The sequence below is a fragment of the Paramacrobiotus metropolitanus genome, unplaced genomic scaffold (assembly GCF_019649055.1).
Source record: "Paramacrobiotus metropolitanus isolate TYO unplaced genomic scaffold, Prichtersi_v1.0 Parri_scaffold0000011, whole genome shotgun sequence".
Taxonomy (NCBI): Eukaryota; Metazoa; Tardigrada; class Eutardigrada; order Parachela; family Macrobiotidae; genus Paramacrobiotus; species Paramacrobiotus metropolitanus.
Genome location: NW_026570231.1, coordinates 43,643 through 55,767, shown reverse-complemented (window position 1 = coordinate 55,767; position 12,125 = coordinate 43,643). Strand labels below are relative to the sequence as shown.

The 12,125-nt window shown below is 39.3% G+C and overlaps 2 protein-coding genes and 1 long non-coding RNA gene across 9 annotated transcripts in view; 2 read left to right on the top strand and 1 right to left on the bottom strand.

The window, feature by feature from the left end:
* LOC129583609 (twitchin-like) overlaps positions 1-2,974 on the top strand; it is a 37,022-nt gene extending 34,048 nt beyond the window's left edge. For all 7 annotated transcript variants that reach the window (XM_055475477.1, XM_055475476.1, XM_055475475.1 and 4 more), the window contains 4 exons: positions 247-638; positions 768-1,293; positions 2,122-2,238; positions 2,447-2,974. In XM_055475477.1, coding sequence (XP_055331452.1) covers positions 247-638; positions 768-1,293; positions 2,122-2,238; positions 2,447-2,634 — 1,223 coding nt within the window. In that variant the 3' untranslated portion in view covers positions 2,635-2,974. The remainder of the gene's footprint in view (positions 1-246; positions 639-767; positions 1,294-2,121; positions 2,239-2,446) is intronic.
* A 491-nt stretch (positions 2,975-3,465) lies between these two features.
* On the top strand, positions 3,466-11,413 carry LOC129583646 (relaxin receptor 2-like). The gene is made up of 22 exons (XM_055475532.1): positions 3,466-3,954; positions 4,140-4,176; positions 4,674-4,767; positions 5,254-5,303; positions 5,455-5,544; positions 5,717-5,834; positions 5,924-5,995; positions 6,116-6,187; positions 6,336-6,407; positions 6,972-7,043; positions 7,287-7,361; positions 7,450-7,521; positions 7,847-7,915; positions 8,005-8,076; positions 8,414-8,482; positions 8,542-8,616; positions 8,843-9,084; positions 9,542-9,670; positions 9,738-9,881; positions 10,032-10,385; positions 10,439-10,660; positions 10,753-11,413. The coding sequence occupies exons 2-22, from the start codon at positions 4,140-4,142 to the stop codon at positions 11,076-11,078; spliced, it is 2,526 nt and encodes an 841-aa protein (XP_055331507.1). The 5' UTR covers positions 3,466-3,954; the 3' UTR covers positions 11,079-11,413.
* Positions 5,245-7,341, bottom strand: LOC129583647 (uncharacterized). Its single transcript, XR_008689804.1, has 4 exons — positions 7,239-7,341; positions 6,954-7,018; positions 6,355-6,429; positions 5,245-5,276 (listed from the first exon to the last, which is right to left on the bottom strand). It is a non-coding gene; the product is annotated as an uncharacterized LOC129583647 (long non-coding RNA).
* Positions 11,414-12,125: the final 712 nt, after the last annotated feature.

Genomic DNA, 12,125 nt, shown 5'->3' with positions numbered 1-12,125 from the left:
TTCGTGGTATTGCTGACATTTATTTATTCTGTTCTGGAATGGGCTGTTTTTTTTCACACCCCTCCGTATCGCGAGTGTCATACACATTCCAATTTCCACAGTATATTCGATTTTCCAAACCCCTTCCACCTTCTCTTCCTCCCGGTGATGGCTGCCTTGGTTCACCTTTTCTTTGGTTTGAATCATTCTGTCCTGTTCCTTAAATAATAGTCTTTCCCGTTGTTAATATGTAGTGATTTGTAACAGATCGCAGTTCCGGTGCTCATGGCGCTCACGGAGCTTCTCCATCCCGCAAAGCATCTTACTCTATGGTCAATGGGGACATCGGATCAAGCAGTGACGACGCCATCGAGAAGGCTCGCAAACTTCGCAAAGAACTCGAAGGTGATGTCGTCACGCCGCGCAGTAAGGACTTTTCATCGGTCGGATCCGCTCGCGATACAGCTAAGGCATCCGCACCAGCGGCACGGGAAACCGCGAAACCAGTTGCGGCAGCCAAGACCGAACCGGATAACACCGCACCGAAGTTCACTCAGAAGCTGCGCGCTCAAAAGGTCACCGAGGGCGCCTCTCTTCTCTTGGAAGTTAAAGTCACAGCCACTCCCGAACCAAAGGTCGTTTGGACTAAGGATGGCCAGGTAATTAGCATTTATTATAGCTTTTTCGTAAAATTTCACGTTACATTAAACTTTTAGCACAGTTTTATAAAACGTTCTTTTGTAGTTAAAATAATTAGTGTTTTTAAACAAATATTCATTTTTATGTAGGCCATATCGAAGCTTGACGTCATCCAAGTAAGCTACAAGAGCGGTGTCGCCAGTCTGGCGATCGCCGAAACCCTGCCTGAAGATGCCGGCGAATACGTGTGTCGCGCCTCGAATAGCGAAGGCTCCGACGAGACCTCCTGCATAATTACCGTGGACGCTGCCCGCGCCAAACCCGCCCCAGTCGAACGCCAGGAATCCGAATTGCGGCCACCCGCCGCGGCCTTGAAAGAGCCGGCTGAAGGTGAATGTGCTCCGGTCTTCACGCGCCATCTGCAGTCCGCCAACTGCAACGATGGTGACGCGCTGACTCTGGAGTGTCAGATCACCGGTCAGCCGGCTGTGGATGCCGTCTGGCTGCATAACGACCGGGAAATTAAACCCAGCGACGACTTCAAGTATGTCCATGAGGGTGACGTTTTCAAGCTGCAAATTGCCGAGATCTTCCCTGAAGACTTCGGCACCTACACCTGCGAAGCATTCAACGCCGTGGGCGAGGCGTCCAGCAGCTGCTCCGTCATTGTCGAAGGTAAATGTCACGTCACCGGCTAGTTGTGTTCCGTATCATTTGAATATGCAAATGCGGGGTGTTATTACCTGTGACATTGTGTTATTGTGCCATGGAAAGTGCAATGGAACTCCCATGGGAGTAATGCGGAGGAAATTATCGGCGTCCCGGTGTAGAATTATAATTGCGCGCAATAGAATCACGGGTTTAGCTGCTGTAATAGAATGCAGGTTTAATACCGCTCTATGTAAACGGGGCACGTTTTGGCATTTAATCACAGGCGTTTTATTTGTAACTGTTTTATGTTTAAATTCATGGAAAGCTTTGGGCTGTGCAAAACGAACGCCGGAACTCGTTATATCATCAATTCTTTTATAAAGAAAGAATTGATGCTTTAATAATACTTGCTTTTAATTACTTTTACTTTTACAATTCTATAATTCTATTACAAAGAATGGATACTGTTAAAAGTTGAAGAAATTTATGTTGGAAATTTTTACGATGCGGTCATTCAAAAGGCTTTAAACTGGTATACGTAAAAGCAGCAAAAGTCTACCATGAAGTAATATCTCTCGATTAACTAAAATTGATTATGGCGCGCAATCACAAGTTATGATTACGTATTTTATTTATTGTGAATTGTGATTGATCGTATTCGTTTGCATGCACATCGTGCACATACAATTTCCTGGGGATAATTAATCGCATTACTGTTCGTATTCGACACTATTTGTTAGCATTATTGCGATCTGACTGAATTTTTAATGACTACTCATAAAGTACTGCAATGAAATAGCGTGTAAATTTAATATGATAAGCTCACGCTAATATCCTTGTGGCTGTGTTTAGTGCCCGGTGAAGAATTTTTGGGTCCCCGCTTTCTGACATTCCCTCAGTCAATAACCGTGGAAGAGGGCTCACCAGCGAAATTCGAAGTGAAAATCAACAGTGAAACTCCTGTCCGAGGTTAGCAATTTACAATAATGCTCTGTATAGTGTGAGTATACAACATATGGAGTATGATAATACTGTATAACTTTACATAGTTCTATAACGATAAGTATACAGTACGTACATGTACAATATATGTATATCATGCAGTGATTCATAGTATCGCTTGATCGAGATAGTCCCGTACTTATCGATATCTGGTACATGTAATTTTATCTTACAGTGGAATGGTGCAAAGTCAATCATCTACTGGAGGAAAGCGATCGTTTCCGATTCCAAGAGGATGCCAGCAACGTCTTCCGGCTGGAGATGCCCACCGTTCTCTTGACCGACGTTGGACTATACATGGTCAAAGCCACCAACGAGAATGGCGAATCATCATGCGTATTTACGCTCCATGTCAAGGCATAAACACCGGAGAAAACACATGAAACAAGGAATTTCAATGATAAAATTTTTCGCCTAATTATCTGTACATTGTTGGGGCAGCCGGTCAGTTAACTAAGGAATCACACAAACAGATTTGTATTTGTGACTGTTGTCTGTGAATTTTGATGATTCACTTTGTATTGCATGGACACTGTTAAGCAGCGCGCTATTCTTATGTTTGAGCTTACTTAGTTTGTCTTAGAAGTGCTTGTTAGTTTTTGCTTTTCATTATAACACCACACCGTGGTTGCAGCAACCATCTACATTATTTCGCCGAATTTTGTATGGCAATTTCAAGGTAAAAACTATTTGATATCGATATTCCCCGTATGAAACTATTATCAAAATTATGTAATAAACTGTCTAACAGTTTATATCCAAAAACACGTAAAAAAATCAATATTTTATGATCGGGACGGCTTACTATGCGGCACGTAAAGTGACTAACAGCGAAGTTAAGAATACTTTATCGGGAATACTAATTGGCTGCTCAAAAATATTTCCTGAGACAAAAAAATTGCTTTGAATTTTTTTTCTCATTAGCTAACCGAGCCAAATATTTTGAGGAGAATATTATTTTAATCAGAAAGACTTGCTCACCGATGGCACGAACACTTCTTTCACAAATCACCTGATTGTCCCAGGAAGAGAGCTGCTTATTAGGCCAGGAATATCTAGTACAATCCTGTACACGCCGAACTGGGCGTTACCGGTGCAATAGTCCATGCAAATAATCATGCATACTGCAGAGATCCTGGATGGCCGATACGGTGAGCAGCACGAATTTTCTTGTCCTCCCGGAGCAGACACAAATCTAATTCATCATCGCTTGCCGCGTCGCCGCTGGGATAATATAAAAAAGTGTGGGCATGTAGTCGTCGCCCGGCATATCACGACTTCAATCAGTGACGTCGATTGGGCCCGGTCGTCTGCGCATAATTGGGGAATATTCTCCGGGCTGTTGTTTTCTATGGGTTCCGCGTTGCGCGTGCATCTTTGTGCGCCGTATGTGTTATGGACATATGCGAGATTTTTCTCATTATATTAGTGTAATTAATAATTAGGTGTTGTTTGATTTAAATGACTTCAAAAATCTTTAGTCAGTTCATGCGGCTAACAATTCTAATAACTTATTAATCGGTCATGCGTGCAGTTTGACCGAGAAGGAGCAGGATTAATTCATTTCCGGTTACCTGAGGAAGTTTAACTGGAAAAACACGAATTAAATACGATTACATACCGCCGGCCGCGAAACGATCTGCCATTATTTGTGTATGGATTGGAAATTTACTGAGCGAAAATGTAATAATACGTAACCAGCGTGTAACTTTTTTCCTGAATTCATATGACAGTGGCAAATTACGAGACCCTGTCAATGTGAAATGAAGTAATCAGACACTGGGTGAAGCCTGCTAATAATAACATCCATATTGTCGAACAAAACGCAATCAATGTGTTCTGAACAAGCGCGTTGCTGTCTCTTGAAGATGGAATGGATCCTCATTATCACAACCTACGCAACCGGTAAGGTAATTTGTCAAGGATAATACGAATTGAGGATTGCCCGATTAACTGAAAAACTGGGAGAGCAGTATCCATCAAGAACTTTTTCAAAGCCGCCAAACCGGCATCTGTTGTTTGGATATTTCCAAACTTACACATTTTTGTTTAGTAAACAGCTGAGATATTCTTAGTGTGAATATAAATGGCACCTCGTGTGTATTTATCTTTGTATCCAGTTTCTTATCTGACCTCCTGATATGATTAAATTAATATCCGCTTAATTATAAAAAACTTGGTTGTATCTGTATGCAAATATCTTATACAACTTTGGTCATCCAGACAATTGATTGGCACAGCAAGTAATGGCTGATAAAAATTATGCTTTCTGACATCGATACCGTCCTGCGGCAACTAACAAATAACAAAATAACATCTCGGAGCATGATAGGGACTAGCCAGCTTAACCGATATACCTTATATGCCTGGAATATTTAACATTGACAGTGGGGATTTTTTAGTTGTGCTGTTGGGCGTTTCATCGGGATATGTTTGTCCACCGCAAGAGCATCCCTGCGGGGACACGGGAAATACTTGTGTCCACCAGCGTTTATGGTAGGTGGCCATGAAGGACCAGTAGGGGCATAATATGGTATTTTCCAATCGCTTAAAAGTAAGCCTAATTATCTCGCAAGGTGGTTAACGACATGGGTACTTGGCGTATCATACAAAAGAGAAAATGTAAAGAAATATAATAAAACTTAGACATTTGTTCACATTTCAAAATAAGAACTGAATACGAGAAACTTGAAGAAAGTTTTAAAAGTGAGACTGAGTGACGAAAATTAAAAAGGGATAAAATGAAAATTTTCGAACGCAAACGGAATTAAAACTAATAAAATGGTATTCTTTGGATTGTGGGCTGCAAAGTCGCGAGGATAGGTCACGGTCCGGACACCGCTGCCACATAATTTTTCTATTAATCAGACATCGCAGTTATTTTGAAACGTTATAAGTGCTTAGCACAATACTCAATATAATCTCACCTTATTGGTAATTCAAGAGCTACAATCCGACACCTAACACTTGCACGGATTTCAGGTGTGATGATTGGCCAGATTGTCCTAATGGAAGAGACGAACAAAACTGCAGTAAGTGCGCTTTGCCGTTAATCAATGAAGTAACCTTTCGCTGTTTTTGCAATTACGTGCCCTTTTATTATTGTGCACTTGTATATTATTCCATAGATTTCTGCAGTTCTGTAATGATGACCGTAACCGCACAAACGTTTTGTCTGTAAAGGTCATTCTACTGGAATGTGGAATGCTTGGGCTGACTGGTGGGACACAAGGAACAACGACTCGCAGACGATGATCCATCCGCTTAGTTGTGGTATAGCTGGCTTTAATTGTGATGTGGCAGTGCTATTGTCGTATAAAAGTACTTAAAGTGTTTTTTAAAACAAAATTAATACTTCCCAGTTCTACGCTTTCCTGCCTAGTTTAATCTGGCTGCCCATACGTTTCGTGCTTCGGTTTTTGTAACGATTTTTGTTCTCTCTCAGATATGGACGAATTTCCGGAAGGCTGTAATTGCTCGTACAGCTCTAACATTTCTTGTGCGGATCAAAATATTACGGATATCCCACAAAATATTCGACCAGGTCATTTGCTTACAAAATTGTAAGCTTAGACAGTCATGTTCTTATTGTTAGTATTTTTCAACGCATGTAAACTAATTAGAGGCTAATATTATACTTCGACTTTTTCAGCAATCTTGCGCGCAATCAGATTACGTCGTTACCGGACGATGGATTTCGTCATTACACCAGTGTTGTCATTTTGTACGTATACAGTTTTAGAACCAATCGAAATACGCTATTGCTGCTAAAATAATAACAATAATGAATGTATTAACAATAACAATAATGAATGTATGATAATGTATTATCATTGACTTGCAGGGAGCTTACGAATAACCTGATCCAATGTATAGGAAAAAACGCATTCAACGGACTGGAAAAGCTAAATCAGCTGTAAATTAAAAAGAAATTTAGTTCCAAACACGAATAATCTTTTAAAGTTGACTGCATTTTCAAGCATTCTCGAGAATACATTATTTATCAAGTTTTCCTGATTATGCTGCGACGTTTAATAATAACGAATATGGGCATATTTTGCTAGGTGGCTAAGCAATAATCACATTTCTGCCCTGGAGCCTGGGCTGTTCCAGAACGTTCCCAATCTCCAGCTTCTGTGAGCGTCCTCGTACTAGTACCTAGCAAAAATTGTTATGAAAACGACGAAGTATTTTGCAATCTTTACAGCTGTTAAGTGTTCTAGGCGTACGATCTCGCTATACCGGTTTCGACATTTTGACTTTACTTCTAAAATTTATTTAAAGCCGCATTAAAAATGAGTTTTGCTCCACAATTTTTGTTCTCGAGAAGTAAGAAAATAATAGCTGAATGTGAATTTTTGATATAATGTTTGTAATTCTATGATCGTTGATTTTCGAAAGCTTAGCCAACATAACGGTTTTTGACGTCGATATACTATCCTCTAGGCTTTTAGTGCCTTGTTGCCCAAAAAACCTACCAGTAATTGGTCCGTCGCCGAAAGCGGCCACAATCTGTTCGCTTTGTATTTACTCTTGACATTAAAGTTAAAAAAAACTTTTAAAAAATTAAAGGTTGATGCTATACGTGCATCAAGCAGGCAAAATATATGACACACCTCGCCGTAATTTTTTCAATGGATTTGTAGCAGCCATCCTTGAGCACGACAAGGTCTTACGATTACCTTGATTAATCGCTCTAGATTTCTAGCCGGAAATGGATTAACTGATTGGGATCCGCAAGTGTTTTCTGGAAAACACGCTATTAAGTGGATGTAAGTGCAGACCAATGCAATCATTAAATTAGACCAGCACGAGTCAGCACTAGGATAATTGTAGCCTCCCCGTCTGGACATTTCCAAAAGACGTTACGTTCCGCGTATTTTAAATTGTTTCTTTCTTCAAAAAATCTTCGACATGTTTTGAGCCTATCTAGAGAGAATATCTTTTCGAGAGCTTTGACATTTTACTTATTGATTTTCCGGTTTATTAAAAGATTTAAGTTCTGATCTCTACAGGGATGTCCGGAACAATCGACTTCGCTTGCAGAAAAAGGACATGCTTCGATATTTGCATCCTTATTGTCAATGGCTGTAAGGCATAATGTATAGTAACGCATAATATAGATATAATATACATTCATAGAGAGTTTAATGTACAGGAAACGTTATGTTGTTATAGGGAGTTTGACGACAATCTTGTGGAATATCTGGATCAGCGTGTGTTTCAACATATAAGAAGTTTTCAGGTCATGTAAGTTATTCATACAAGAAGTTTTAAAAGCAGGGAAAAATACTTCGGGATATATTGCCCGTAATCGTTTTCATGGCATTCACAATTACACTGCACATACATATGTGACAGAACATGGTTAAAAACTGAGAATTATAGCAAAATATGTACATTTTAATATCGAAATTAGTAACAGATAATAAAATAGAACACAGTTTTAATTACTGCAGTTGTGCATATGCTCGCAGCCATGTATAGGTGTTAATGCCAAAAATTTATAGACGGGCGGCATTCCCATGCAGTTTCCTGGCTTCTGATATTACTTTTGTTTTTGCGCTTTTCGCAGATCTTTTGCTAACAACAATATACAGACGCTGGCTGAGGATACGTTTGCTGAGCTGAATCTTTCCGAACTGTAAGCTGTCAAAACTCCTGTAATATGTATAATTTTGAAATACATAGGGATATATTTAAATATTTTGTTTAACAGTTTGTGTACTTTAGCATTCTCAGCAATAATTCCATACAAGTTGTACCGGCAAATATTTTTGCCAACCAAACCCTGTTACGAGACATGTAAGCCCACAAATTTACTTTAATTAACGATAGAAGTATACATATTATCTTTACTACGAGTAATATTTCTCATGCATAAAAATTACAGTACTTACTCTATGCGTCTTACAATACAGTGGTTTTATTCTGTTTAGACACTGTAACTGAGTGCATTTGTCCAAATAAGTACTTGCTTTAAATCCACGGAATTATGGTGATAATTTTATTATTGCCAGTATTAGTCGTCAAATCAAAAATAAAGTAACAACGATTGTAGCTTCAAATTAACAACTGGGTTATCCGGCATACATAATTGTAAGCATTCGTACAGTGAATGCAGCAAATTTATTAATAACAGAGATCTGTCAGGAAATCCTATTCACTATTTGCCGGAAACACTTTTTGATGGCTTGGATCTGGCATATTTGTAAGCTTTCCTTGAATCGGTTTGTCAGACTGATAATAACCAAATCCGTATTACCAAAGAAAGCTGGGACGTGTGGAAATTCGAAATATAAGCAAGAGAATGTTTGCGAATCCCAAACTGAAGATTGAGCACATGTAAGGTGACCTTATCAGTCCTGTATAATCGTTTAGGATAACTGGAACAGTACTAATTTCCCATATCGGTCAGCTTAAATGACAAATTATAAATATTCTCTTGTGAGAAGTTTTGGTTATATTTTACTGGTTATTTACTTTTAGGTACAATGAAAAATTTGCCGCAAAGCATAAACCTGACAATCTGAATGTACTACACAACAGCATAAATGCTTTTTAATTTCAGAACATTCGACAAATTTCGTTACTGTGGTTATGCACCCCGAGTGAAGGATTGCCGGCCAAAAACCGATGGGATCTCATCTGCGGAGCACTTATTGGACAGTCCAGTTTTGCAATCATTCTCGTGGTTAATTGGAGTTGTGGCATTATTTGCGAATGGATTTGTTTTCGGAATACGAGTATATTTATGGAGAGGAAGCTCCCAACTTAGCAAAATCCACTCATTATCCATTCTTAGTCTGGCTCGTAAGTTTTCTCGCTTCTGCCAAAAGATCGCCAAATCGCCTTTTAATTACTGTATCTATATTAAAGCTGTCTGTAATACATGCAAATGTGTGCTACCAACATATTTCTGCAATATGCAGCAGCACGCAAAAGGCTTTGCACTGTATAAGCGTATGTTACTACATACAGTACTATAAACGAAACAGTAAAATACAGTATGATATTCGCTTTTGCGATATACAAACAACAAGAAACAACAATTAAGAGTGGACTGCAACTTGGAGCGGAGCACTGGCGGGTACTCACCCACCCGCGTGTACGGCAGTACCCCGGCAGCTCTGGATGTCCGCTCCAAACTACAGTCCGTTGTGTACCCCACTACTCTACTACAAACTACAATCATACTCTAAATATTAATGTTGTGCTCAATGTGCATTACATGCAAATAATTATTACTATAAGTATTTATTTTGCGCAGTGTCTGATAGCATGATGGGATTCTACACGTTAATCATTGCCGGTGCTGACGCGAATTACGAGAATGTCTATTACAAATATTCCCATCGTTGGGTCCGCAGTCATCTTTGCCGTTTCTCTGGAAGTTTAGGTAGCGTAGTGCTATAAATTTTAATCTGACTCTCTCTTGAAAAGCATAAATGTGAATATTTTATCAGCGGTGATATCATCCGAAGTGTCCACCTTACTGCTGGTATTTATGGCAGTGGAAAGATATGCCAGACTTGTAAGGAAACCCATTGGACGCTCTGGCATTCCTCTTCGTAGAATTGTGATCTGGATAATTTTGTGTTGGATTGTGGGTACGAATTAAGAAAGCCATAAGTTACCATTAATATTACGGAATACATTCTACGCCAGCCAGCAAATCCAGTGCGAATCGAAGCAAGCTCACTAAAATTAATTATAACGCAGTTTTTGGATCGTTGTTTAACGCGATTTTCCAAATTTAGGTACTGCAATCGGTATAATCCCTCTGTCACTGGATCTTAACATTGGGGAAGTGGATTTGTTCTACAGTCAGAATGGAGTGTGTTTGCCTTTGTTCATACATGAGCCTTATCAGAAGTGGTGGTGGATGTCTTTCTTCATGTTTGTGATTACTCCCTTGCTGTCCGTAATTGTAATCTGCCTTTGTTATTACGCTATTTTTGATCATGTGGAACAGTCTCGCCAGGACTCAGAAAGGTCACGCGCGGATAAAACGCATCTGCGGAAGGTGCTAGCCATTACGATTTCCAATAATATCTCGTGGGCAGTCGTAATAGCTATTAAAATTCTGGCGCTTCTTGGAACACACCTGCCCGGTAAGCAATACTTGTTCATTTCCACTTCATAAAAAAATCTTTTTTATTTTTAGCTCAGATATACGGATGGGTGGCCGTATTTGTACTTCCGGTCAACTGTTGCTTAAATCCTATTATATATACAGCAATGACCCCGCATTTCAAAGGCTTGTTGCCAGTGCTTTCGACTACGCGGTCTCGCACACGTGCAGAAGCCAAGGCCATACAACAAATCGTCTATTGCACTTCGGGATTCAACACATTTTCCAGGCACAATGCATTAAGAAGATCTTTTGGTAAATGCACCAATTACTTTTTTTTACGAATTTCTTTCACTAGTTTATTTTTTGCAATGATTAAAAGGTCTCATGGTCTATGTAAATTATAGGTCAGTCTTCGACAACAACGCTGTCAACCAGAGTCCCTCTTTCGCAGCAGAATTCTTTTATCGGCTTATCCCGCACTGACAGCAAGTTCACACCAAGAGTCTCTCAGCGACTTCGAAAGGTCAAGTCGGAGACGCCTATCCGCCAGAGTTTATTACACCAAAGGGATAATGCTCGTATTACGAAATGTGTCAACAACGTTAATAATAACGGACAGTACCTGTCACATGAAGTAGAAGGTGAAAACGAAGACGAAGGAATCGTTATGTGCTCTTTAAAAAAAGATGTTGCAACCGGTACACCAATGGAGTGGGATTCGCAATTCTGAAGAAAACGTAATACGAGTAATAGAGAATAGTAGTTCATCAATCTGTTGCACTCTCCTTTGATCTATGCATGGGAAATGTAAAATTATAATCTGTAAATTGCTTTGTACATTAAGAGTATGCATACTTGTTCGTAGTAGTGTTTGTGGCTTGGAGTGGTCTAATCGTTTATAATTGATTATGGTGATCACTATACAAAATTATCTTTCTCGTACAAATGGATAATTTTATTGTATTTGTATGCACCAATCTAAGTACTTATTTTGAGATGTGAATTTGAGTGATTTTGAGACATTTTGAGATGTGAATGTTTGCTAACCGCTATTGAACGACTTAAACGAGCGAAACAAGTGAAACCAATAAAAGTATCATGATTGCGACTCCTGTTTATGATTTACTACGCTTTCTTGGGCTTAGATTAAAAAACAAACTTTCAATACACTACTCTTATAGTTACCGCTAAGGTTTATTTCCACATCTCACAGCCCAGTATGCAACACTGTTATTTAAATTTGGTGATCACGGCGAATTGTAGCGTAAACTTCGGAGCTAGCTATCTAGCTATGTGTCCTCATGATCTCATTCAGGATTGGTTGCTTTTGTCAAAGTTCTGTATGATACTTTGCTGGTGAAAACATAACTTATAAGACAATCTTACCCCCGCGTCTACATAACAATATAATTATACAAATTTCAGATACACAATACATGCCAGTATGTCCCGTTTATGGAAACTGACGGGATGTTTGTTTGAACAAATTGATTTCATGTCTCCACAAACCGGAGCAGCACTTAGGAAGCAGAGAGCAAGGGGGATTATAAGTGATATACATCCTAATGTACGGTGACAGAAAAAAGAGGAACTTTGTTTTTGTTAATCATTTGGAGTTATTGCTTTCGACGTAAATTGCATAGGTATAAGGAAGGATGTTGCCAAATGAGTACTGCAATTGCACGCCAGTCGTATTCAAAACCCATCAGCGCTCACATAAATTTTTAATACCGATTTATCACATTTTACGATGGATGTTTGTTTGTTACTACAAACA